This window comes from Colletotrichum godetiae (genome assembly GCF_030913485.1).
Source record: "Colletotrichum godetiae strain CBS 193.32 chromosome Unknown BDP55scaffold_3, whole genome shotgun sequence".
NCBI classification, from domain to species: Eukaryota; Fungi; Ascomycota; class Sordariomycetes; order Glomerellales; family Glomerellaceae; genus Colletotrichum; species Colletotrichum godetiae.
This window is the reverse complement of record NW_026851251.1, coordinates 1,678,610-1,704,155: the sequence shown is the minus strand read 5'-3', so window position 1 is coordinate 1,704,155 and position 25,546 is coordinate 1,678,610. Positions and strand designations below refer to the sequence as shown.

At 54.2% G+C, this 25,546-nt stretch overlaps 10 protein-coding genes across 10 annotated transcripts; 5 read left to right on the top strand and 5 right to left on the bottom strand.

The window, feature by feature from the left end:
- Positions 1 to 117: 117 nt before the first annotated feature.
- Positions 118 to 2,344, top strand: BDP55DRAFT_626787 (uncharacterized protein; the record flags this gene model as incomplete). The annotated part of the gene is made up of 3 exons (XM_060571672.1): positions 118 to 868; positions 996 to 1,114; positions 1,844 to 2,344. The coding sequence occupies 3 exons, from the start codon at positions 118 to 120 to the stop codon at positions 2,342 to 2,344; spliced, it is 1,371 nt and encodes a 456-aa protein (XP_060435892.1).
- A 461-nt stretch (positions 2,345 to 2,805) lies between these two features.
- On the bottom strand, positions 2,806 to 3,648 carry BDP55DRAFT_690089 (ubiquitin carboxyl-terminal hydrolase, family 1; the record flags this gene model as incomplete). Its single annotated transcript, XM_060576815.1, has 2 exons — positions 2,806 to 3,176; positions 3,276 to 3,648. 2 exons carry the CDS (start codon positions 3,646 to 3,648, stop codon positions 2,806 to 2,808), a joined length of 744 nt encoding a protein of 247 aa, XP_060435891.1.
- Positions 3,649 to 4,007: 359 nt separating this feature from the next.
- On the bottom strand, positions 4,008 to 6,828 carry BDP55DRAFT_600574 (P-loop containing nucleoside triphosphate hydrolase protein). Its single transcript, XM_060571048.1, has 2 exons — positions 6,608 to 6,828; positions 4,008 to 6,542 (listed from the first exon to the last, which is right to left on the bottom strand). The coding sequence occupies exons 1-2, from the start codon at positions 6,701 to 6,703 to the stop codon at positions 4,302 to 4,304; spliced, it is 2,337 nt and encodes a 778-aa protein (XP_060435890.1). The 5' UTR covers positions 6,704 to 6,828; the 3' UTR covers positions 4,008 to 4,301.
- Positions 6,829 to 7,219: 391 nt separating this feature from the next.
- Positions 7,220 to 8,006, top strand: BDP55DRAFT_541106 (synaptobrevin; the record flags this gene model as incomplete). Its single annotated transcript, XM_060568185.1, has 2 exons — positions 7,220 to 7,257; positions 7,337 to 8,006. The coding sequence occupies 2 exons, from the start codon at positions 7,220 to 7,222 to the stop codon at positions 8,004 to 8,006; spliced, it is 708 nt and encodes a 235-aa protein (XP_060435889.1).
- Positions 8,007 to 9,197: 1,191 nt separating this feature from the next.
- On the bottom strand, positions 9,198 to 9,515 carry BDP55DRAFT_626783 (uncharacterized protein; the record flags this gene model as incomplete). Its single annotated transcript, XM_060571671.1, has 1 exon — positions 9,198 to 9,515. The coding sequence occupies one exon, from the start codon at positions 9,513 to 9,515 to the stop codon at positions 9,198 to 9,200; it is 318 nt and encodes a 105-aa protein (XP_060435888.1).
- An 817-nt stretch (positions 9,516 to 10,332) lies between these two features.
- BDP55DRAFT_723728 (short-chain dehydrogenase/ reductase) lies at positions 10,333 to 11,586 on the bottom strand (the record flags this gene model as incomplete). Its single annotated transcript, XM_060578786.1, has 1 exon — positions 10,333 to 11,586. The coding sequence occupies one exon, from the start codon at positions 11,584 to 11,586 to the stop codon at positions 10,333 to 10,335; it is 1,254 nt and encodes a 417-aa protein (XP_060435887.1).
- Positions 11,587 to 12,041: 455 nt separating this feature from the next.
- Positions 12,042 to 13,217, top strand: BDP55DRAFT_645980 (G-patch domain-containing protein). Its single transcript, XM_060573675.1, has one exon. The coding sequence runs from the start codon at positions 12,193 to 12,195 to the stop codon at positions 12,898 to 12,900; it is 708 nt and encodes a 235-aa protein (XP_060435886.1). The 5' UTR covers positions 12,042 to 12,192; the 3' UTR covers positions 12,901 to 13,217.
- A 1,250-nt stretch (positions 13,218 to 14,467) lies between these two features.
- BDP55DRAFT_723726 (Sec1 family protein) lies at positions 14,468 to 16,922 on the top strand (the record flags this gene model as incomplete). Its single annotated transcript, XM_060578785.1, has 5 exons — positions 14,468 to 14,501; positions 14,579 to 14,616; positions 14,685 to 14,772; positions 14,831 to 15,180; positions 15,237 to 16,922. The coding sequence occupies 5 exons, from the start codon at positions 14,468 to 14,470 to the stop codon at positions 16,920 to 16,922; spliced, it is 2,196 nt and encodes a 731-aa protein (XP_060435885.1).
- An 834-nt stretch (positions 16,923 to 17,756) lies between these two features.
- BDP55DRAFT_217332 (uncharacterized protein) lies at positions 17,757 to 20,734 on the bottom strand. Its single transcript, XM_060566047.1, has 3 exons — positions 20,409 to 20,734; positions 20,213 to 20,349; positions 17,757 to 20,126 (listed from the first exon to the last, which is right to left on the bottom strand). The coding sequence occupies exons 1-3, from the start codon at positions 20,504 to 20,506 to the stop codon at positions 17,989 to 17,991; spliced, it is 2,373 nt and encodes a 790-aa protein (XP_060435884.1). The 5' UTR covers positions 20,507 to 20,734; the 3' UTR covers positions 17,757 to 17,988.
- A 2,198-nt stretch (positions 20,735 to 22,932) lies between these two features.
- BDP55DRAFT_645972 (uncharacterized protein) lies at positions 22,933 to 24,621 on the top strand. The gene has a single exon (XM_060573674.1). The coding sequence runs from the start codon at positions 23,246 to 23,248 to the stop codon at positions 24,485 to 24,487; it is 1,242 nt and encodes a 413-aa protein (XP_060435883.1). The 5' UTR covers positions 22,933 to 23,245; the 3' UTR covers positions 24,488 to 24,621.
- The last annotated feature ends 925 nt before the right edge of the window (positions 24,622 to 25,546 follow it).

Here is a 25,546-nt window from a genome sequence, read left to right as displayed (position 1 = left end):
CCCATAGAGTCCACTCGTTTGTTTGCTAGACACGGGCAGGCTTTCAGCGTTTCATACCGCACGATCCGGCTAGCCTTCTAGCGGCGATCGGCCACCACGTGGACCACAGCGGTTTCTATGGATAGCTTTATCCTAATTCTCCCTATTATCTCCAAAAAACACGATCAAAGGCCTTTCAACACCGACCTGCGCTTTCAAGTGAGCCGCAACTTCAAAGATGCAACCAAAATCCGAAGGTCGCCGTCATGCAGCGAAGTGGTTCCAGAAGCGTTATACTGGAACCCGCTCAGCTTGCTTTTCCATACCAACCTCAATCATGGTCTGATTTCCAGACTTACGGCCGCACCAGAAGCAGGCGGGGTAACCCGTTCAGGGGGAACGGATCTTCCACCACCCCTCGCGTTCACAAATGAAGGGTCCAGGAAGAGGAAAGGTCTGCGGCACTACGAGAACGCCGTCACGCCGCCTGGTGTGCCCATTCCTCTTGTGGGCGGGATACCCGCAGTCCGGCGCAACTCTCCCAGATTCAAGCACATCGGCCCCCGGTGCCGCTCGGACGGTGACCAGTGCTCCCCATTCGACGTCCGAACGTTGGACGCTGCAGCCCCCGAGGCCCGAGCGGACACGTCAAACTGCAAGGTGATGGTGGTGGTGTTCCCCCGGACCGTCCGACCCTTCGGGGCTTGGGGGGCATTTTCAGCGCAGAAGCCTTGCGCGAAGAAGAGAGGAAGCAAGCTTCCAGATGAAACGGACGTTGTTCGATGGCACTGCTATTGCAGAAACGAAAGTCCGAGTTTACTGCCCAATAGCCCGGATGAACTCCTCGAACCCCCCTGTTCATGGCACGACGAATACGGTGTGAATCCGGGTAAACAAGACATCCTTCGAACGGTTTAATTGCTGCAGACAAGTCATGGCGCCGCCTCATCTCTGGCTGCCGGTGTCATCACACGCACTATACCCAATTCTTCAAAGATTGCTTCTGAGTTCATCAGGGGAAGCATATCTCGAGGAGATCATTGGGTACAGGTCTACACACCATCAACCACCACTAGTCACTGGTTCGAGGCTTTCCCCAGAGTCTTATCAAGATGGCTTCCACGAGCGTCAAAAGGTGCCTTCCATCCGTGACTAGCCCGAACACGAGGGGTCTTGTGACAGCTCGTAGATTCCGGCTGCCGATCTCAAAGAGCATGTCGTCGATTTCTTAAGTGATTTTCCAAGATTTGACATCTCAGGTAAGACTAAGTAGATTTGGGAGCCAGTCAAGCACATAGCCGTTGCGGTGATTGGACGGTCAGCTTGATAATCCTGACCATGCGAGATGAGAGAGGGCAGAAATCTTCCAGCGAATCACTAGCTAATACTTGGACGGACTTGACAAAGGCAAGAGGCATTTGGCCTCGCTCTTCTAGCTCACGATTATCTGCAGTGAGCCACGTACCTGATGCCACCAAGGGGAAGAAGGCACCTTCTTCGTAGTTCGCCGAGTGTTAACTAATGAAGGAGCATTGTACCCGAGCCTTCTACGATGTAGGTGGACTTTGATGGGAAGGTACACACACGCGGTGAGAGACCTCTCTGCGGCCAGAAGAAACATACCTCATCAAAACACCATCTCCATCTTCATACAACCGCTTAGCCTAGGACTATCGTCATCCAAATCATTGAACGTCGCCCCTTAGTAGCTCCAACTACGATCCCCTAACACTATTTTACCTTTGAGAAGCTTCCCAAGCAGCTTCATGCCAGCATCCACCTCTCGTCCAAGTATCGTCCAGAAACAATGTCAAACTCCAAACACCCCAATCAGCCCCAGCAGGCCAACTCCAGCCAGGGCTAGATACCCTTCTTCACCGAGCACGACGGCTCCCCCATCATCGAGGATATCAGAAAGAGCCCCCTTCTCAGCATTGAGTTTTCCCCTTCTTCCTCAGATAAGCCCCTCGCCTCGCCCGGAGAAGATAATGCACAACCCAAGTACCTCAGCTTGACTCATGATCATCACCATGTCTCGCAAGCACAGGCACCAGAGACACCCAATGACCACAACTACGGAGAGCCGATGCCGGGAAACTGGCAGGATCTCGCTTCGGAGACCGATTCCCCATCCGCTGAAGCTGAGTATCCTTGTACATCAGAGGCAGTAGGAACATATGCCCCGCCCGCTACGGACAGCAACCTTGCAGGTTCTCACAGAAAGTCCAAGACGGAGTTCAACTCTATCCCTCCCAAGTTAGCTTATATGGACACGGTACCTGCCAGTGGACCTGATGCCGGAACCCAGGTTCACAGGAAGTCGTCGACCGAGTTCAAGGAGGTCGTTGCAACGGGAGGCAGGTGAATCTTTCCGCTTGATCGTTTCCCCGAGGCTAACGCTGTCCTTACAAACACTTAGGCGCGGATAATCAGTCAAACATGCGAGAGCATGTTGGCCCGCTCGACTTTGATCTTCAAGAGCCAGCCAACACTCCCTCCGAGGGGCGTAGAAACGAAGAAAGGAGGATCACTGGCCAGTTGTGGCGGAAACCAGAGTCGCAAGATTCAGCGCAACTTTGGAAGTCAAATAGTCAGTAGACTTCTGACAGGCCGTTGGTGAGGCAGTCCATGGTGGAAATGGGTGCGGAATTGCACCTATGTAACAAGTAGCCATTCCCCTAGCCATTCTCTAAACACAGCAACAGCTGAACCTTTTGTCCTTGGGCCTTCATCTCAGTCTTCTGGATTGATAATTGAGTAATTCATCCCCCATAACCTGAACGCCAAATAACATGCATTCCATTTTATCATCGGACACTACCCCCTCTAATCAAGAGACCCAGCCAATGCAACAGCACTAAACCGCAAATCCGCGCCCTCCCTCTCCAGGAACTTGCGCGGGCCCCACGTCAGCGCCTTCTCGCTCAGAACATCCTCCCCGGACTCGAGCTGGCCCCGGTTCAGCGGGCCCTTGCGACGCCCGTCGAGCTCCCACAGCGTGCCGTCGTCGCCGCGCACGAAGCAGACATAGTGCAAATCCACGTCGTCTGAGGCCTCGGGCGCCTCGGTCGCGCCCTGTGACGCAGCTTCCCGGTGCGCCGTGGCGAGGGCGGGCGTCTTCTCGAGAAGTTGGGCGCGGGAGACGGGTTCGAGGGGCTCGGCGGTTTCGATTAGGGTGTTGAGGTCGGATGGCTTCTCTGTTTATTGCTTTGGGTTAGTAAACACCCACAAAATACTATGCTTGTCTCCGAGAGACAGGGAAAGGATAGGGAATCAGTGAAGAGGTGGAGACGTACGGATATACTCCCTCGCGGGCCCATTAGCAACAGCATGCAACAGCCCCATCAGCCCACACGCATTTCGAATCGTCTGGCGGAACCACAACACGGGCTCCTGCGGTCCTTTGCCCTTGTATTCATCCAGCAGGGCGTCCTCTGCGAGGCGGTGGCTCTCGTAGGCGGCGCTGACGGGGAAGACGAGCAAGACGGCGAGGGCGGGGCGTGGGACGAAGGAGAGCATGTCTGGGTCGGTAAGGGAATAGACGTCGTGGATCTGGAGGGCCGGGGAGAGGCCTAGTTTGTGGAGGAGGGAGGTCATGAGTTCTGGGTTTGCTTCGAGGGGGATGAAGGCCGGGGCTGCCGCGGAGGGGTCGGGGTTTGTGGCGGTCATTTTGAGGAGTTGTGGGTGGTTTTGGATGTCTTGGTGCTGACTTTTGGTTGTGTGTTGTTTCTTGCAGTCGAGGTTCTGTGGGAGGGAGTTGCCAGGAGGTTTGTGGTTGTTTGGAGTGAGGTGATGTAGGATGAAGGGCGCAGTTGGAGTTGCGTAGACATACAGGTAAGGTAGAGCTGCCATGTCACTTTTGCCCCTCCATAGGTAGCGGGGATACTTGGTGGGGTCGGTGAGGTAACCGGCAGGGGTCGCCCAAGGTGAGCCTTGACAATGCGGGGTGCTCGTTGGGAACTTGGGGTAGACCGACAGCATGGACCTCAGCCAAGGACTTGGTCCTGTCTCCTTTCCAGAGCCCTTACCACATGCAAAATCTTAAGTCCTCTTGGAAATGTGTGAGAGGCTTCTGTATCATATAATCTCTATCTTATATCTTGCAATGTGGAGTATGCGCTGTCCCTACTCCTTTTGTGATGTCCGTGTTGTAGTATACATGGCCCTTGGGCCCCCCTATACACCATCGTGCCTTTCGATGTGCTTTTCCTGTGCCACCAGACAGACTATTATACAACTAGATGTAGCTAGAGCCCTACATTGTTTTACATCCGACAAAACTTCCAAAGCTCCTTGTCAGCCCTCAACCCGCGATTGTCGTACTAGAAGGCAGACTCCTGTTTTGACTTCTCCTCCGTCTCTTCCAGCCCGGCTTCATAGTCTCTCTCATCCACCACTAGAGGCTCCTCAAGCCCCACCGAGCTCTGATCAACATCCTCAGAAGGCACGGAGCTCTGATCGGCATCAATAGAGTCATCCTCAGAATGCGTACGATCAGCGAGCCTCTCTGCGCCCCTTTCATCTGCCTCCTCCTGGAGCATGCGTAGCTCCGCCTCGAGCTCCGTCTGCATCTCCTTCGTCTTTGCCTCCCTTCGTCGCTTCTCGCGGACCTTGGTATGTACCTCGGGATCGAAGACGGCGTTGGTCTCGAGGTAGAACTCAATCTTCTCCTCGACGGCGTCCTTGACGTGGAACGCCAGCGCCTGACTCGTAAAGACGTTGGGGAAGCGGTAGCTCACCCACAGATACAGGGTGATGGCCGCGTGCAGGGACTCGATGGCGTGAAGATACCGCCTGCCCTGGTTGTTAAAGTCTTCGAGCGTAGCGTCGAGTAGCTCCAACTGGATGGACTGAATATCGCACAGGGCGCCGTTGCTCCTCGTTGAGATACACTTGGCAATGGCTTTGAGAAGGTCCGCCTGCCCAGCCTCCCGAAGCGAAATTGGGGCGTGGAGAACAGTGATGCGGTCCTGAATCGTCATGGGGAACTCCTGAATGGTATCTGCGATCTTGGCGTTGATTTCGGGAACGTAGACCGTGAAGCGCTCCGAGACGGGCGCGAGTTCGCGCAGTCGTAGGAGGATGAAGCTGAGCGGCGTATCAGGAGGGAAGTATTCGGCGAACTGCTCGATTATATGTGACGGGGGCTGGATACCTGCGGCCTCGAGCGGCGCAGTCTCAGTGTTAAACCCCTTTGCAATTGCGGACAAATCTTCCTCGGCAAGCGTCGTAACGTAGCCCATTTTCTTCTCTTCGACTTGATTACTATTGTCACCTTCCTTGGTGGCTGCTTGTCGAGCAGTCTTGTATCTTCCTGCTCTGCCACCAATCTGCTTGATTTCGGACGTTGTCAGCGTACGATACTGTGTACCATCGTGCTTCATTGACGTCTCAAAGATGACGCGCTTGATCTCCAAGTTCAGACCCATGCCGATGGCATCACTGGCCACCAAGAAGTCGTAATCGTTGTTGGGATCGTTGAATAAAGCTGCTTGCTGCGCTCGAGTCTCTGGTGGCAGCGAACCGTAGACAATGGCGCACCGACGGCCGGTAGCCTCCTCGATCGCGTTCTTGAGACCGTGGAGGTTAACGCGCGTGAAAGCCACCACGGCATCGCCCTTTTCCAGCTTGGAAAGATCGTTGCCCAGACTGTTCTTCATCGTCTGCAACGGACTCAGCCTTTCATACCGGTGAACAATGCACTTGTCACCGATACTTGAGCAGATGGACTTGATAAGGTCGACAACTCGTTCTTCGCCACAGAGATGGACCTCCTTCGCCATGACGCCAAGGAAAGCCTGCGTCCACGCCCATCCTCGCTCGTCGTGGCCAATCATCTGAATCTCGTCTATAACCGCCACATCAACCATTCGGTTGAGAGGCGTCATCTCGACGGTACAGCTGATGAAGTAGTTATCCGCGTCCGGTATGCGCTGCTCCTCGCCCGTGACCATGGCGCAGGGCTTCCCCGCGGCCTGGAATCGAGAGTAAATCTCATGAGCCAGGAGACGGAGAGGCCCTCCATAGATGCCAGATTTGGAGTTCATCAGGGCCTGCAACGCCCGATACGTCTTTCCAGAGTTCGTCGGTCCGACGTGCAGGTGAATAGTGCGCTGCATGGCTCGTGTGGCGGGGAACCACTCCATTGGAAACCGCAAATCGGCCAACTTCCTCTGCCGCGTCGTCGAGTGTGTCAGTTTCGATCGCAGCATGAAGCTCTGGAATGAATATCGCAGCTCCGCTGTTAGGCCCTTGACGTCGCCACGGATAAAGGCATTTCGTAAGGACCAGAACAATGGGTTCTCCTTGCGCAGTGTTGCACCCTTGTTGGCCAGGCCTATCGCCTTTTGTATGGTATCGCGGAAGAGGGTAATCTCGTTATTGAGGCCATATTCGCTTCGAATGCCAAAGTTTCGGTACTCAGTGTTGTCCTCTGACCAACGTCCCATGTTCTCAATGACAACGTTGAACTGAGTGAGGATCATGGTCCTGAAGACATCGTATTTGGTTGATTTGCGGTCGGGAGGTGCATACTTCTTTGTAGAATACCTCGCATGTGTCGCCTATCAAGTACAATAGTTAGTATATATCCGTAAGATCGGAGACGAAGGGGGAAGCTATCGCGTACCTGGTAGGCGAACGGGGAGGATGTTGCAAAGCCATGGCCCGGCGCAGGGCGTATCGCCGCCGCGCATAGCTTCGTGGCTCGCAAAATTGATCTCATGGTGGGTGACTTTCTGTGCAACACACCATGGCTAACAACATGCAAGAAGCATGTCCGTTTGGGTATGTCAATGGCAAGATGGCATGCGCTATCCACCTTTCGCAGTCATGCATCTGGTCGGCGGGAGAGCATGGAGGTCACTGACATTAAAGGACTGGGAAATTTTGGGAGCCGATAAGAGGTCTCGACGCTTATCGCCATCACCCCTGATTCGCCCTTGAGGGACGGAACTGGGTCGCCCCACTCCGGCTTAGCGCCTCCGCCTCCGATTGCACCGTCCTCGTCGTCATCACGCATTCAGGTCCCCAGGTCCCCAGGTCCCCAGGTCCCCAGGTTTCCACACTGCAATCCGCGACAGCGCCCACCACGCCGATATCCGAACTGTCTACCTACATACGCAACCCGCCGTCGCATCTCGAATATCGCTGCCTATACCCCTTCGGCGCATTCAAAAGGAATCAAAGGCATCTCAAGATAGGCTCCTCAGATTCTTCAAACACTCCAATACCTATCATCATGGCTTCTTCTTCGACGCCCATCACTCCATTGCTCTAGTAAGAAGACTACCACGACATTCCCGTCTCGAATGCCCCCCTCTACTGGAGACACAACTGACATACTGCCGTCCTACAGCTCGTGCATAGCGCACAATAACACCATCCTCAGCGAATGCACAACATCAGCCGTATCGCAAACCTCCTCCCTCGCCTCCGTCATCCTCCCCAAGATCGAGCACACCACCCCCCAGAAGTTGACCTACACCCACGGCTCGCACCACATCCACTACATCGCCGAAGCGCCCTCCGACCACCCAGATCACCCTTCCGCCGGCGGCCTCACCTTCCTCGTCATTGCCGACGCCTCGCTGGGCCGCCGCATCCCCTTTGGCTTCCTCTTCGAGATCCGACGCCGCTTCCTCGAGCAGTTCCCCGCCGAGACGACCGACTACGCCGAGCTGCCCAACTACGGCGCCGCCAGCTACAATGGCCAGCTCAAGAAGTTCATGGTCGACTACGGCACCACGAGCGGCGGCAAGGATGACGCCATCTCCAACGTCCAGCGCGAGATTGACGATGTCCGGGGCATCATGACGCGCAATATCGAGGGCTTACTCGAGAGGGGCGAGCGCATCGATTTGCTCGTCGACAAGACGGACCGTCTCGGCGGCAGCGCGCGTGAGTTTCGCGTCCGCAGTCGCGGTCTGAAGAGGAAGATGTGGTGGAAGAACGTCAAGCTGATGGCGCTTCTCACGCTGGTCGTGGTGCTCATCGTACTCGCGATTGTGATTGCGGTGAAGAACTGAGAGCAGGTCAACTCTTCACCTATTGGTGGGCTCGAGAGTCTGGTTTCGAATTGGCTTCGTGTAGCGGGCACGGAGTGTGTACACATGAAGGTCGCGTGTTTCGATGGTGTAGAGTGCTGCTAGTCAAATTGGGCAATGGTGGTTTGGCTTGAATGGCGAAACGGGAAACGCAACTTTTTTTTGGGAAACAAAACGACGGAGGCTTTTAATTTTCGTTATGAACACAACCCTCGATGGGGTCACACTCAACCACACATCTCCTAAACTGTCACTTGTGGGTTCAGGAACCACATCGAAATACAAGTAAATCGATTAAATCACTTCCGCGTGTCGCTCATACATATGAGTGATTTTAAATCAAGACAGTGGTCTTGCTCGACAATGACCCGGTATGCCTTGACCAAATGACAATAGCGACGATATTGGGGGCCTAAGCCATGCCGTTGAGCTTCTACCACATCGACTGAATGACAGCAACGCTCGCCTCATCACCCATCTGAAGCCAAATATGAACTAAGCAACATAGAATAAAAAAATATTTACATCCGCATTGCATAAAGAGACGGTGTAAGAGTTGAATGATTCCATATACTTCATGACTAGATGTTCATAATCTAACTAAGGTCATACCTTATCTGGATGCTCTCTAACATGCATTTTCGTCCCAAGGTGGACAGAAATGACCTGATGATACCCAACGCAATGCATCACTCGAGCTTCATTACACCTTTCCTCTTACTTGTTATCCCGTCATATCCTTCGTGTCCTTTGTCGTCTGGACTTTCCGTACTGTTATTCACCTCACCCGCCTAGCCATTTTAGACAGGTCATCCATGATGAAGTAACCCTCCCTCTCAATAATCAACCATTGAATACGCAATGACCACGGACTGCTGAGAATTACAGCAGAAGCCATGGCAAAAGAAACCGGATAAAGAGAAGAAATGTCCGAAGTGGCGTGAGGGTATTTGCCATCATCGAGTCAAGCGCAGGCCATCTCCAGATTTCCGGGTAGTAGCCTCTTCCTCATAACAAATAACAACGCCATCAGCCTCGGCAAAGGTCGTATAAATCGCGCCAATCTCCAAAACCGACGTCATTGCCCTTCCTCACGAGCTTCCGATAACATTGCTCATCAATCAGAAGCTAGAAAGACGAACCAAAAGTTATTCACAACTTCAGCCTTCCTCTTCACAGCTTCGGCGCAGAGTTCCTCTCGGCCAACCTTCTCCGCCCATCCTGATAGACGTAGCCGTGCGCCACGGGACTGAAGCCCATGCCAGGCGCCAGAGTCACCGGTGGCCGCCGCAGTTTTTCCGTGAAGAAGACGGGATGCCGGATCGATGAGTTGTGCTGCTGCTGTTGCTGCTGCTGCGCCATTACTGTCTCGGCGGTGGCGATGTGGTGCCGTTCCCACGCGCTCTGGAGCGGTAGGGGATGCCGAGGTTGTGATGATGCGGTTGTTGCGGTGTGGTGCGCCATGCCTGGTGCCGCCGTGCTACTGGACATGGTGCGCGGAATATTTGATGGATTTACAGATTAATTTCGAGGAACCGCTAGATGCTTCAGATGCGAAAGTTGATATGTAGCTTGCTTAAGCATGTTGTTTGTGAGATTTCTGTCGTCATGTCTGGGTTCCTTGCGGGGAAAGATTACAGTACACACACACACACACCCACACCCCCGGCTCGCCGAGCTCTAAGCCTTGGGGTAATTAATGGCACCCGAGCGACGGCACTTGGACGGTGAAAGGTGGGGGCGGGCCCCCCGGACTGTTGGAGCTACGGCGGAAAGAGTCCGAGGCCCTTCCTTCTCTCATGAAGTTCATTCCTTCCCTCGGATGCTGAAGCTCTTACAACTTTCATCCGAATTCGCCACCTTCCTTCACCTACCTAGGCAACCGAGGGTATATATACCCTCTCAACCCTATTTCTTGTCGCCAGCACAGCAGCGCCCGTCTAGGTCGGCGAGGTCAGGTCAAGCTGTGTGCGTGGTGTAGTGGTTAAAATAAACAAATACTCCAATAAAGTCAGATATTCCGGGGTGACTGAGGGGCGCGCTGTTCGAATCCCGGCAGGGACGTGAACTATACGGTTAGTGTTCCCCTTCTTTCCTTTCCTACTGATTTTTTTCTTTTTTCTTTTTTACTTTTCTTTCTTTGTGGTGTGTTTTCAAACTCGTTGGCAGTGATGCAGCCGAGGCATGTTGGCTTTCCTGGGAAATATACATGTAGCATTCGTATAAGTGACTGGATCAGTCACTTACTTTCTCATTAAGTAGGTAGTCTATATGCAAGGTAGATAGCAGTCAAACGCCTCCGAAGCTTTTATGATGTCTCCTTCTTGGACTTCTTCTTCCCCTTTGCCTTTTGCGACTCCTTGCCCTTCTTGATAGCCTCGACCAGAGACTCCACCTCCTTCACCTTCTCCGCCTCCTTGGCCTCCTTGGCCTTTTCTTCTTGCATCTTCTTCTCCAGCGCCCTGAGAGCAGCTGAATCCTTCTCCGTCGTCTCAATGAGCTTGTCGCTGTCCTCCCACAGCTTCTTGGCCACCTCGTCGTCCTCAATCTCCGTCCGCGCAAAGTCCACGATCCGGCACTCTTTGATCAACTTGCCGGCGCCAGCGCGCACAAGACTGGGTTCCATGGCCGCAAAAAGGATCGCCTGCGCGCCCTGCTCGGGGCTCTTGAGGAAGAGCCACGGTAGCGGATAGGCGGTGATATAGGCAAACAGGCCGACAAGCGAACCTCGCGAGAGCCAGCGCCGCATGCCTGGCGTGCGGCTGAAGCCCGGGTCGACGAAGAAGGTACGCGCGTTCATGGGCAGCTGGTCGGGCCGCTTGTAGTTGTCGAGGTGCTTCTGGAAGGCCTGGCCAAAGACCATGAGCGCCAGCTTGCTTCGCTTGTAGGCCGTGCCGGGCGACCACGTCTTCTTGTCGAGGGGCAGCTTGAGCGACGGGGAGCCGATGTAGGAGGAACACGAAGCGAAGATGATGCGCACGTCGCGGTCCCAGGGTTGGGCCTTGATGGCGGGGCTGAGGATGGAGAGAAGGTGGAAGTTGGCGAGGTAGTTGACCATCCACGTCTCCTCGATGCCCTCGGCTGTCTCCTTGCGCTTCGCCGACGCCGGGGTGATTGTGGCGGCGGCGAGGATAATCATATCGAGCCGGCGCGGCGGGGAGTTGTCGATCCATTTGGTCGCAAACTTTCGGATGCTGTGCAGGGACGAGAGGTCGACGTGCTCGGCGTAGATGAGCTCGTTGCCGGTCCGGGCGCGCACGTCGCCAATGTACTCGACCAGGAAGGGGTCCGACACGGGCGTGTGCGTGAGTAGAATGATTTGCGCGCCGCGGCTGCCGAGTTGCAGAACCGTCGCCGCTCCTATGCCCGACGTCCCGCCCGTTATCATGACTATCCTCCCGTGCATGTCCCGCTCGGCCGTGTTGGAGGCACCGGAGCTCCAGAGCTTGACGAAGACGAGGACTGCTACCGCCGTGACGGTCTTGATTATGAACCACCAGTTCTCCGTCACGTATGTCGGGAGGCCGGCTTCGGCAATGTAGCCAAAGTAGTCGAGAGGCATTGTGAACGAGGGACTGGAGTGAAGTGGCAGGGGGCGTGTCTATCGGCGACTGTCGTGCATGCTGGGGCAGCAATGCTTAAAAGGTGTATGGGCGGACGACTCGGACTCGTCACAATGTTGTGGGAAATATCGATGATGAAGCAGGCCGGCCAGTGTGGGCGTTGGCGTTTGCGATTGCGTACGAAATATGCGTAGGTAGTCTGGGTGTGACGAAGCCGCCAGCTTGCCTTCTAGAACAGAGTGGAAAGGTGATGTGCCGCCAGGGGATTTCCGAATTTGCGATGACAGGGGCAGTCCTACTCTGCCGGCAGCCCAGCGGCGTTGGCTTTCAGGGGCACTAATCGCAGATTTTGCAGGGGACTGAGGCCGCCGGTGCCACGGTGGTCGTGGGTGGTCGCCTCGACCGTCGCTGACATAATGGGATTGCCCTCTACCCCCTGTCAAGGAAGTGGAACTTCTTCATCAACCGTTTCTCCATTACTTTACCCCTTCATCTCACCACATCATACAACCAGCAGACGTGGACACGGCTGGGGAATCTCCCTTCACTATTGGATTTGCTGAGTAACAGGTGTCGGCAAGTGTGACTGTACAAGGGCTGCGGAAATGCAGCGACAGGTGGAAGAGGACGAAGGATATGAACCAGAAGAGGATGTGCCGCTTCATCATCAACGACCCTTTGGCGCGGGAATTCAACGCAAACCCATCCAGTTCGTCAAGGCATCAGACCCAAGCCTTAGCACGACACAAGCAGTCAAGAAGACCAAGACCGGCACGTCCGTAGGCGACTTCTACCTCAGCCTCGTGCTCGGCGACAAGAAGCAAGCGGAAGCCGAAAAGCCGCCAACAGGGCAAGTATGCGCCGTATGCGAGTTGCTCGTGGATAAAGACGATGCCGTGGGAGAGGTCGACAATGCGAATAAGCCCGCGACAAGTAGACAAAAGCACGAGTCCTCCATTGCTCACCAAGTCTGCCTTACACACTCACATCCCCCATCAGCACTAGATCGGTCGCGCATGGGCTTGACATATCTTTCATCCCATGGCTGGGACCCCGATTCACGGAAGGGACTCGGTGCCGAAGAGCAAGGCATGCAGTATCCCTTGAAGACTCGACCAAAAGAGGACAAGTATGGTTTGGGGCTAAAGATCCCAAAAGGCATCCAGGGCAAGGTTGAAAAGAAGAAGCCGCAGACGCTGGACGCGAAGCAGTGCAGGAAGAAGGCTGATGAAGATAAGAGAAAGGCAGCGAGGTTGCGAGAGATGTTTTACGCCAGCGAGGATATTGACAAATACCTGGGGACCGGTTTATAAGTAGAGGGGAAACAACGAGATACCCATAAAGGACGGACAACAATGGGTTGACTCGATTTCAGTCACAATTTACAGATCCACAGTCTTGTGTGTGTGTTAATCATGTGAATATGCTATTATACAAGCGTCGTCAGATGGTAGTGATACTGCCAAACCACCATAGTTCGTAGTTATTGTGACCAAAGACGAACATCACAAAGAACAATGGCTTGACCCTCGACTGGAATAAAGCTGACGAAGAGACGGGTAACAGATTGGCTTTGAAACGCACAAGGGATTGTCTTGAGCAAACAACCATAATCCTTGTGACCGGGAGGCCACGAGAATATCTCCCGCTGTGCCGCCGCCGCTTCTTCAGAAAGCGCCGCCGTTGTGAGGTGCAGGTGCGAACCTGGAAGGCGGTGACCTCATTCGTCGCTCTTTTGGGGGCTGAAAGTGGGGGAATGCCGCTGCACTAAGGCACTCAGGAGGGTACGAACACTAAGGTACCTTCAAGTACCTATCCCAAGGTACTCCGTACTGGACGGCCTCCGTACCAGGATTCGCATTGCATAAGGTAACCCAAAGCCCAGGACATTTTGGGGCGAGGGGTCAGGCCAGCTCCAATGGGGAGGAGCCTGCTTGCCCGGGCCCCGCCCCCCCTCCTGGGCCTCAACTTGAAGCGCGGGCGGGAGTCCTGAGGAAAGTAGCGGTGCGGTGCGCAGTGGAACGGGAAATGGGAACCAGAACTGGGACTCTGGGAACGGAACGTGGAACTACCTGCCTCTCCCGTTCTTCTACAGGACCTCTGCCTTCCATACCTTACCTACCCACCTTACCTTACCTTACCTTACCTTAAACCAGCCGGCCTTTTGACTTCTGCTCGCATCAGGTCATTGCTGTCTCCTTCTTGCAAGTCCACGATAGTACCTTAGACGGGGCGCTGCAGATAAGACTTCACGTTCACCACTGCAGACACCTTGCGGATACAGCTACCGGTACATGTGCTGCGCGAACTCGACCAACCTTGCCTCTTCCGATCGTAACTCCAACTCACCTCACCCACCTCACCTACCACCACCACCACCATTACCACCACCATACCACGACAAAGCTGTCTGACCGCATAGAAATCTACCCTGCCAGACCTTGCCTTACTCCCTCCCCCCTCCCCCCAAGCTCCCGTTTGGGTCTTTGGAGCATTGAGAGTCCCACAACTGCGACCGGTTCTTCTTCCATCTTGAAACCCCGCCAGACCAAAAGAACGACGAAGCCCAAGACAACCACCGACCTTCCAGCTAAACATACATACCAGGCGGTTTTCGAATTCCACCCGACGTCTCACTACACAAAGACTGGGCCCACGATCCACAGAGCTCGACAACGCGCATTCCTCCAGCCTTGTCCTCCTCTCTTGAACCCGCCGCCGCGCTATCTGTAGCACCTCAATCCATACAGGCGCACCCGCTCATCGTTGTCGCTCGATCAGAGTTGCCGTCCGACGACTTTGTACTTCATAGCGACAACCCCCGCCTTCCTCACACGACGAATTGCCAGTTGCTCACTGCCCACGCGGCAACTTGCCACGATGGGTGTCTCCACGCTCCAGGAGCAGCATGATGGTGAGCAGCCTCACAGCCCGAGAGCCCACGATGCTCTCCCAGCTTGATCCGCTCTCGACACTGACAGGTTTGGACAGTCATTATCGACACAATCAAGAACATTACACGAGGCGACGTGAGATCTACCCGATACCCGACGGGTTGCCTACGAATAAGCCAAGCTAATCATGACAACACCTATAGTGGAAAGTCCTAGTTGTCGACGAAGACTCCCAGAAAATCTTGGACAATGTTGTCAAGGAAGATGACATTCTCAACAATAACATCGCCAGTATGTTCTGCGAACCCGTTTCCTCCTTGCAACGATTCAACTCCTGACCACAGTCCAGACATCGAGCGAATCGAGCAGAAGCGAGACATGAACCCTGAAATGGACGCCGTCTACATTCTGTCCCCGAAGGAGAATATTGTCGAGATCCTCGTCAACGACTTTGAGCGCCGCAGATACAAGGAAGCATACCTGGTGTGGACCGGTGTCTTGGATCCGAGGATTCGTCGCATGATTGACGGCTGCCCGCCGGCCAAGCAGCGCATCGCGGGATTCGAAACCTTGTCGATCGACTTCTTTCCTCGCGAGTCGCATTTGATCACGTTCAAAGACCCTTGGAGCTTCCCAATCCTGTACCACCCTGCGTGCAACGGCCTAGTGGCGCGGCACATGAAGATTCTAGCACAGAAGGTACGTAGGAGACAGTTGGTAGGCTACACACCTTACCTTGCTGACGACCAGATCAGATCACTGGCGTATGCGTTACCTTGGGCGAGTATCCAAAAGTTCGATATTACAGACCGAAGAACCCTCTCCATGAAGCCGCCGTGCTTGCCTCTCATCTAGCTCGCTTCGTGCAGGAGGAGTTGGACGAATATGCGCAATGGAACCCAAACTTTCCACCACAGTCGTCGCGGCCTGCAGGAACCCTCATCATCACGGACAGATCAATGGATATTTTGGCGCCTCTGGTTCACGAGTTCACATACCAAGCAATGGCCCACGACCTTCTCCCGATACAGGATGGTGACAAAGTGACGTATCGCATGGTCACAAACGAGGGCACTCCACAGGCAGAAGAGAAGGACGTGGAGCTATCTGACAAGGATCCGGTCTGGGTCGACAACCGACACCGACACATGAAAGATACCATCGATAAACTCATGGGAGACTTCCGAAAGTTCTTGGAGTCTAACCCTAATTTCACCAACGAGGAGCAACAGACGACGAGCTTGAACGCCATCAGAGACATGCTGGCTGGTTTGCCGCAATTCACAGAAATGAAGGAGGCGTACTCACTTCATTTGAGCCTGGCGCAAGAAGCCATGAACAAATTCCAAGATCACAAACTACCAGACATTGCTTCGGTGGAGCAGAGTCTTGCTACAGGATTGGATGAGGACTTCAGGAAGCCTAAAAACATATTGGACCAGGTCGTGCGGCTTTTGGACGATGATGCCATCACCCCATCCGACAGACTGCGCCTGATCATTCTCTACGTGCTATATAGAGACGGCGTTGTGATGGAGGATATCAATCGGTTGCTCGCGCATTCGGGCCTGCCGCAAGGGGATGGGGAAATAATAGTCAACCTCGAGATGTTGGGTGGACACCCCGTTCGTGGTGGTCTGAAAGATGTGCGACCTCCTCAACCACCTCTGTTCCAGAAGAACAACAAAGGGGCAGAGATAAGCGAGGAGTATTCATTGTCCCGTTTCGAGACAGCCATGCAGACAATGCTCGAGGAACTCTGTAAAGGCACTCTCGATCAAACAACATTTCCTTACGTGAAGCCACCAGCGGATCCCAACGAGGATCTCATGGCCTCACAACAAGGCTCGTTGCGTGCTGGTAGGCCGAATTGGGCCTCATCTGGCCGACGACCACCAGAAAACCGACAGCGCAACATCATTTTCATGGCTGGTGGCGCAACATACAGTGAAAGCCGAGCTTGCTACGAGGTTTCCGCCCGCCAAGGCAAGGATATCTTCCTGGTGACTAGCCACATGCTCACACCACAACTTTACGTCCGCCAAGTGGGCGACCTGGGCAAAGACAAGCGCACGCTTGACATCCCCATGGAGCGGGCAACACCTCGTGCCCCGGCTTGGGTCTACGAGAAACCTGCTCCGCCGCCCAACCCCATGGCGCAACGTCCTGCCCCCGGCATGGCACCGCCAGGCGCGCCGTCACCGGCGGGTGGACCACGCAGAGCACCCGCGCCAGGTGGTCTCCCGGGTCGTCCTGTCGCGCCGCCGACAGCCCAGATGAGCAACATGAATCTCAACGCACCTCTGCCGCCCGTGGCGAACGGCGGTGGCGCGTCGCCCGCTCCGTCAGACGGCGGCAAACCGCACAAGCTGGAGAAGGATAAGAAGAAGCGCAACTTTTTGGGTATGAAGAAGAGCCACAAGGACAAGGATAAGCATTGAGTCCAAAACGGAGGAGTAAGAAGGGAAAAGCGAGGGCTCTTCAAATCGAAGGGTTCTTGACGTTTCTCCCAACTATGCTTACCCCCTTTTTCTTGCACATTCTGTTGCCAGCGTGGCGTTTCTTGGTGTTGATTCCAGGGGCGGCAGGGTTTACCTAGTTGCATCATATTCCCATAGATGTGTTGAGGGAACACTGCCTGTTCTTGGCTTTTCCCCCTTTTTTCTTACCACTCAGTGGCTCTGCATATGGTGTGGAAAGAAGGATCGGTGGCAGATGGCTGGACGGATTTGGATGGCTCTGTTCCTGAGGACATGTACATATACACTCAAAATCTATCGTGGAACCAAATGAACCCCAATGCACAAACATGATTCGACTTTAAATGCGTGGCAACAATGATTTCAGCCGGAGTAAAAAGACTTGCCCCTTCTCAAGAACATAAAACCAACATGATTGAGCATTCAAACAATCATCACTACAGGCACGGATGGGACGTCACTTCATTTCACCATGAGAGTAAGCACAGCTTTTTTGGAAGCCAGGAAAACCAACATCCATTTCATTTCATTCGTGTCCACCGCGGTAGACTAAGGGTAACATAGGGGCATAACCTATCCCAGCTCCCCTCCCCCTGCCTCAGAAACTCGCCAGTCCTGTTTTCTGTTTTCCATTTCACCACCAGCCCAGTACCGTCCGTCATCCGAAAGGCAACAGATCCCCTTCCATTGTGAGCCTGAGCCCTAGACAAAGATACCTGCTTAGTTGGTTGGTCCCCCTGCTCGTGGGCAAGGAAACGTATTGCATAAACGTGTGGGATTTCCACACATAAGAGGAGGAACTTGGTGTGCGAGGATTAGAGGTTGGATGCCAGTCCAGCAAATCCGATAAGCAACACGTCGTTATACCGACATTTACGTTTATAGTGTTTCATATCATGTCCTTTTTAGAGACACACATCTGAACATTTGGTGGTGAGACTCGAACAAGGTAGATGTAGCAGTTGATATGCTACAGAAGTATGGCCTCTACTAGCGAGGCCGATGGTAGTTCCATAATGTGGGTAGTTTACTGTCTCCGGAACGCCTGGGCGGCGCCGGGAGGCATACGTCCGTCAAAGGGGAAGCCATGACCATCGGGCCCAGCCGGACCAGGGAAGCCAGGCATTCCCGGGGGAGGAATAAATCCGGGAGGGGGGCCACCGAAGAAACCCGGAGGAGGAGGCATGTTGCGTGGTGGGGGGCCTGCCATGGCCTCGGGAGGAGGGAACGCTCCAGGAGGGAAGTTCGGGGGGAACATAGCGGCCATCGGGTGGTTACGGCCAGGACCACCGGCGAGACCAGGCGGCGGGACCATGGATCTCTGTTGAGGGGGCATGGGGGGACCGCCGCCGCCCTGGATCCAGTTGGGGTTCATTTGGTCCAAACCGGGAGGCGGGGGCGGACGTTGCAAAATCTGCGTGGGCTGCATGCGCGCTTCTGGCTCGGGGTGGTGGAAGGCCTCATCCATGAAGCCAGGCGGGCCTTGGCCACGCATCTGTCGCTGAGAACCACGGCCGCCCTGCGGAAGTCCTTGCGGATGTCCCTGCTGGAAGTCGGGCTCGCGGTCTTGAGCATGCGGAATCTGAGCGGCCCGCTGAGGTTGCGGCATACGCATGAGGAGCTGCTGCTCCGTTCGCGGGGGTTCGGGCTGGTTTCTCATCAAGTTCATCAAGAACTCGGTGTTGCTCAAGTTGCGGCCTTGGTTTGGCTCCATTCGGCCGGAGCCCTGGCTAGAAGCCTGGTGGCGCTGTCCAACCAGCTCCTGAAGCAGTTGGTCTTGACGAGCAGCGGGCGGCTGCTGCTGGTGAGGCATCGTTGGACGGGGGGCAAGTATGTCTGACATTGACATGGATCCCTGCGGCATGCGAGGGCGGGGATCCTCTCTGCGCTCGCCGCCATACTGCTGGAATGGCTCAGGCGACGCGACAGAGCTGGAGGGAGCATGCTCGCGGACTGGCGGGGGAGGCGCCTGGAATGGTTGCGATGCAGGCGGTGTGGCTGATTGAAGATTTGAACGCTGCAGCTTCATGAGCAGAGCTTGGAAAGCTTGCTTCTCATTGTCGGGAGCCGGTCCAGATAGATCAGGGCCACCGAACGGAAGACCAGCCATTGGCGTCGAAGGCTCCGTCTTCATCCGTTGGTTGGGGTCATCCTGTGGGGCATTGAAGAATGACGTGAATCGAGAGGACTTGCCACCGCCTGTCTTGGGCTTGGAAGGAGTCTCTCTCTTGGGCTCGCTCGGGGAGCTGACGTCCAAGCCAGCGCCAGAAGCGAACTTGAGGAAGAACTGGTCAGGGCCGATCTCAACAGCAGGTGCGGAGGCAACAGCTGGCTGCTCGGCTTTGATTGCAGCCTCGACTGCGGCAACTGGCGCTTTATCCTCGGCAGGACCATTGCGACTAGCCTTCATGCTTTCCATGAATTTCTTGAAGTCCTCCTCCGTGTGGCCTCCTGCCTTTTCTCCGGCAGGTTCGTCGAACCATTCAGGCTCTCGCTCTTGTCTATGTTCACCGCGCTCCCAGCGACGCTCATAGTTCCTGCCAGTGCTCTTTTCTTCGACGGGCTCAGCCTCACGGTTTCGGTCTCTCCAGCTCTTGGCCCGGTCAATGCGCTCGCGAGCCGTCAATGGAGGCTTCTCAGGAGTGCTGACATTGTTGGTATTGCTACCGGCGGCGCTGTTTTCGTTCTTGAACCAGGGTTCCGACTTGCCCCTGCTAAGGCCATTTCGGGGCCGCGGCTCAGCTTCCTCGTGGTCATGCTCCTTGTCGTGATGATCGAAGTTGCGGTGAGTACGGTCTCTTGGGCCCTCGCGGTCTTCGCGATCACGGGGACGACGCTCGTTGGGGAGCCTGTCGCCACCACCGGCGCCCATACGACCTTGGAAGCGCTCGGCGCCCTCATGGCCGAAGCTCTTGCGCGGCTTCACTGTACTCCATCCCTCCTGATCTTGCGGATCGCCGTCGCCGCGACGACGACCAAAGTTTGTGTTTCTCGAATCGCGGAAGCGATCGCCTTCGGGGGTATCACCGTTGCGATTGCGAAAATTGAAGCGGCTAGGCGAGTCAGCGTCCTTGAGGCCCTTGTCATTGTCAAAAGGCTTGCCATTGCGCAGAGTCGCAGAGGCGAAGGCAGTTCGAGGAGGTCCGAGAATGATGTCTTCGGGGTCTGAAATTGAAGTTTGGGTTAGTTACGAGACAAGTACTCAAAGGGCGAGGCGAGGGAAATGAGGGGACAAGGAGGTGGAGACATACTGGCGCTGTTTCGCGAGACGTGGCGGTCAACGCCAGGACGACGATTTGTCTGATCAAGCAAGGGATTGTCGTGGCTTCTTCTGTCAGTAGTGGTTTTGGCGACGTTGGTCTGGGTTCGATTATTATCGGGAGGTGGTCTGAGAAGAAGAGTTAGAAAAGGGAGGAGTTGTGTCCAAGGATTATGGTGACGGCATACCCCATCCATTCTTCAGCGGGCGGTAAAGCAGATGGTTTGATGCATAGTGGTGATTCTCGCAGGTGAATGAGGAGCTCTGCCGAGTACTGAAGTGCCATAGCAGCGGGATGATGCAAGGCGCATCCGATGACAGGTTGGAAGGCTATTGATGGTGTGGCAAGGGTGATGTTTGCATGAGCAGACGGCGATGATTCGGTCGACAGAAAGAAGGGAGGAGCTGTCGTAGGTAGAGTGGTTCACCAGCTGGAGAGGAGATGGATGTAGTATTGTGGTACTGGTAGGTGTTGGGGCGTTTGGCGCTCAAGGCTGAGGTTGTATTCGTCGATGCCGTCGTTGTTATTGTTCTTTCTACGTCACAAGGGGTGAAGAGGGGAGTGGTGGTGGTTGTGGGTGGTGTCGAGGAAGGTCAAGTCCAGTCGGTCGGTCGGCGATCGGTCTCGGTCGCAGTCGATGGCCAAGTCAGAATGGAAGACGGTAGGAAATGGGACAGGACAGGACGGGAGTGTCTGTACGGAATACGGAGTATCCGTAGGACAGGCTCCAATCGGGCTGCGCTAGAGAGCGCGGGCAATGGTTGGGTAGCTTGTTGCGACGAGGCTGGCAATCAGAGACGGGCAAGGCGAAGAAGCTACGATGGTTTGGTGTTTGGACGGTAAGGTAAGGTAGTGTAGAGTGATGCAATATTTGATGCGGAGTGAGAGATTATTGTGATGGGCGAATTTCGGCAGCGAACTGTCAGGGCGTATAAAGGTAAGGTAAGGTAAGGTAAGGTAGGTGGTAGGTAGGTAGGTACGAATAGAGATGGTGCAGGTGGTCAAAGGAGGTTTTGGCACTTGGGACGAAACCTGGTGGAGGAGGTGCTCAGGTGCCCACTGCCCAGGTGTCCAGGTCTATTGCCTTAGCAGCCAAGCACTCCGCTCCCCACCTCACCTCTCACTGTACGTTGTACCTACGTAGCAGGGTGACAAGTACTGCGGTGTAGCTGTGCCGGGTCACCGTGTGTCCCTCACCTTCCAAGCCTCCACCCTTTCACCTCCGGTCTGAGGTCTGAGGTGAGTCTCCAATGGAGAGGACGGGAGGGAGGGATGGGTCCTGCCTACGCCTACCGCCTGCCAACCTCAAAGTCACCTTACTGTGTGTGGTATTAAGGTAAGGCAAGGCACTCTGAGGTGTCAAGAACCGTGGAAAGGCACGTAAAGAACGTAGAAGGGGCAATGGGTGTTTCCAGGTCCGTATTCGTACCTGCCCTCACCTGTTCTCACCGCGTCGGCTCACTTTCCCCTCCTTCCTGCTTCCCTTCTCCTGGCCCCTGCCATCTCGAGGCAAAGACTTGGAAGGCAAATGCACCCAACCCCTCACCCCTGCCCCTAGGCTCACCTGAGGTCAACCCATTTGTTCACCTTGGGTAACTCCTTCCACCGAGACACAATGGCTCGGTCAGAGTGCGACACCAGTCGCCACCTAACGTACGGATACTGAACATTCAATCGGCATCTCTTCATGGCGCTTACAGCAATAGTGACTTAAGTTTTACTCGATACATACCTAATGTACCCGAGGTAGCTAGCTAAGCATGCCCATGTTTCTCGAATAGGTACCTACCCGACTGGTTTAAATGTTCTGTTACCAAAGGGCCAAGGCCCATGCCGTGGGATTCTCGACCTTAAAAAAGCCCGGACCAGGAGACTGCCCAAGTTGCAGGTACGTACCTCTTCCTCGCTGAGGGATGGGGAAACAAATCGCACACTTCCGCCCCACCATCTCCTTCTTGGAGCTTAACCGAGATCTGAATGCTGCTTACCTTACCTCAACACTCAGCGTTACATCCTCCCTCTTGGAACTTGGAACACGTCCTTCATCTCATTGAAGCCATGGCCTGCTCTATATCAAGGCCGTCAATTCTGAAAATCTGCCTGTGGTATGCATTGGTCTCAGGAGATGGCAACTTACGACGATCAAGAGCCAAGCAAGATCCGACCTATCAGCATCTACACGATTGATTTCACAGGAAGTTGGGCCAGCAAAAAAAAAAATGGGACAACTGACATGGTTTCACGGCTGTCTGGAACTCATTCCCTCTCGATCCTTCTTTCCGAGCCTAGTCCCAATCTTATTTCATCCTTTTCATCTGGTTTCAAGCTTTTTACGAGAATCCCATCCTCGCCTGTCTGTTGTGGCATTAGTGGTTCTTGTAAGACACACATAATCTCGCAAGTTTGCGGCTGCTTTTTTTGTGTTCACTTACACTACAACAACTTCACCGCCTCTTGTGTTCCTCACTGTAGTTTGAACTTCATCCAAGCAAAACCCTCGAAAAAGGCAGGAGATTTGTTCTCCCCCGTCCGCATGCAACACGTTCTCGCTGTCATTCGCTTATCTTTAGATTAAATCGCCTCACACTAGTCCGAACTTGTCAATCTAGGGGTCTAAGGGTCGGGTCCACCCACGACATTTAAAAGCTTCACCCCTCTGCCACCTACCTCATGGTTTTTTCTTTGGTTGTTTTTTTTCTGTTTATTTTTTTCCGATCTCATAGTAAACCTCCTTGACATCGAAACTTACCTACTTCAGAAACCCAAACTACAGCATGGCTATTACTGAAAATCATAATTCCATCAGTAGTATACGCTCTTTACAAAGTTGAACACCGTCGTCCGGTTCAACAACCTGTTATCACTCCATAAACTCCTCCGAGGAGCCTTGATTGCTTACCACCACTCACTTTTCTAAGCTCAAAGCGACAGACGATTCTGAAAAGAGAACAAGAAGATCACCATACAGAGCTCATAGCCATAAACTGACCTCCACTACGATTCACACGAAGAACTCAGCTCACCATGAACATGCAACCGCTCACCATGAACCATGTCGACAGCGACACGGAAACTCTACTGACGAGTTATCCAGCATCGAGCCTCTCGAGACCGTCCTCCATCTCTTCTGCTCCCTCGTCCCTGGCAGTCAAGGCTTCTGACGCCGACAAGCCCTTCGTCTCAGGCTGCCCCGTCTCCTCCCTCTTTGAGATTCGTGACACGCCCACCGCGGGCCGCGCCGTCTTCGCGACCCGTGACGTTGCCGCTGGCTCCTTACTCTGGCGCTCCGACGACCTCACACTCTCAGTCCTCCTGCGGGAGTACAGGCGCGAGGTCTGCGGGCAGTGTTTTGCGTACGACTACGGCAGAGACCTGCCCATCCGTGACCAGACTGTCGGATTCGCCTTTTGCTCCGGTGACTGTCGGGAAACGTGGCGGCGGGAGACTGGCGAGGTAGGTGTCCAGGCTTGGACCGAGGTGAGTACGCTGGTCAACAAGAAGAAGGGCGGTAGCAACAACAACAACGCTGGCGGTGGTGGTAAGGCGAGGGACGAGATGGTGGACATCACCATACCAAAACCCGCGGCGGAGGAGATCACACAAGCGTGGCAGACGACCAAGGACCAGGCGGAGCTGATTCGCACACTCCGGACGGCCGAATCCTCGACAGACGACAGCAAGGGCGGCGTGCCAATCACAAAGCAACACCGCAAAGCCCTTCAAAAAGCCCTCCAGCAGCCCATCGAACCAGACGTCATGAACTTTTGCGTCGGCAGCCTCGTGGCGCTATATAACCACCCGAAAAGATGGGAACACGTCCTCTCCCTCGCCGTGGACTCGACGCCCTACATCAACACGGCCGACCTGCACGCCTTCACCGCCACTTACCTACAGCTGCTCGCGGTCCTGCCTCTGCCTCTGCTCTCCCTCGTCACGCCCGAGTCTTTGTTTCTCATCTCCTCGCGCGATAATCACAATGCTTTCGGGATCCGGTCCCTCGAGGACGAAGGGTCCGAGTTGTTTGGGTACGGGTGCTGGCCTGCGGCGAGTTACTGGAACCACTCGTGTGGGCCGAACATCGAGAAGAAGAGAGAGGGCAGGGTGTGGGAGTTTCGGGCGGGAAGAGACGTTGGTAGGGGAGAGGAGATGTGTATCACGTATTTGGGAGGAGAGGAGAAGAAGTGGTCGAGGGAGAAGAGGGTTTCCACGTTGAAGAGGAATTGGGGGTTCGAGTGTGGGTGTAGACGGTGTGAGGAGGAGTTGTAGTGAATCCAAGAAGAGTGGCTGGACTGCATGCCACCTGCAGCAGAATGATGGAATAGGTTCGTTCTGGTATTGCGTGAACGGGTATTCGCTAGAGACGAGGTTATAGATATAGAAAATAGACCTACGTATCCACATCAACTCCGTTTTATGTGTCTACTCGTATATTACATCTGATAAGCTCTACCAAGAGTTTCAGTCATGGAACATGTTGTTAAGACAATAGTCTCGGGCTAAGCACCTTGACACTCCATAGACCAAGGTAGTATTGTCTTCCTATTTTTCCAATCCAGTGGTTACATAATAACTGGGTGACTAGATCGACTAACACCTGTCTCTTAGATTGAGCCATGTAAGCACTACCTACTATTGGTTGTGACCCGACCCCAAGGACTACGGCGACTAAAGCATAAGCCAAGTAGAGTTGATGTTCCAGAAAGCCCGTTCATCAATAAGCCCTAGTCCTATATAAACTTGTATATCCAATGTACATATCAAGATCCAGCTTATTTAGAAGGAAGAACCCCGGCTGGATCCCACAAAGTCGCGACACAAATCAACTTCAGTTCTACTACTCCCAATTTCCAAACCTGGCCTCGTATTCAAATGTTATCTGACTCTCAACACATTCATTTCCTTGTGAGTCAGTACATCAAATCTGCCCAAGGTAGGTAGGCGATGGAACATGATCCCTCGCGATTTGCCTCTGAAGATATGCCATGTTCAACGGGTTGGTTTACGGTCATATCCCCCCCGTACGAATTATCAACAATCATTGCTTACCGTACTATGCTACACAGCTTTGTTTCCTGGACCTTATTCCCCTTTTCCTCGTGGTGCAGGACTGCTTGTCGTTCAATACGTAGCCGATTTCGGAAGATGAGCTCAACTTCATCCGAATCCCGATGTCAATCAAAATCCCATAATCGAGTATCACCATAATTCAGCTAGAAAGTCATTTGAAAATGCGTCGTAGTATGTACACATATTGAGGACGAGTATATTCTAAATGTCCCTGCCCTGGCTCCCATTTTCCCCTTTTTCGATTTGTACATTACGTGG

Coding starts and splice junctions, on each gene's coding strand:
- BDP55DRAFT_645972 (XM_060573674.1), top strand. CDS start 23,246: ATGAACATGCAACCGCTCACCATGAACCATGTCGACAGCGACACGGAA.
- BDP55DRAFT_217332 (XM_060566047.1), bottom strand. CDS start 20,506: ATGGCACTTCAGTACTCGGCAGAGCTCCTCATTCACCTGCGAGAATCA. Junction 20,350..20,408: donor CCCGCTGAAGAATGGATGGG/GTATGCCGTCAC, acceptor TCTTCTTCTCAG/ACCACCTCCCGATAATAATC. Junction 20,127..20,212: donor CGTCTCGCGAAACAGCGCCA/GTATGTCTCCAC, acceptor CTTCAATTTCAG/ACCCCGAAGACATCATTCTC.
- BDP55DRAFT_645980 (XM_060573675.1), top strand. CDS start 12,193: ATGCAGCGACAGGTGGAAGAGGACGAAGGATATGAACCAGAAGAGGAT.
- BDP55DRAFT_600574 (XM_060571048.1), bottom strand. CDS start 6,703: ATGAGATCAATTTTGCGAGCCACGAAGCTATGCGCGGCGGCGATACGC. Junction 6,543..6,607: donor CCTCCCCGTTCGCCTACCAG/GTACGCGATAGC, acceptor TGTACTTGATAG/GCGACACATGCGAGGTATTC.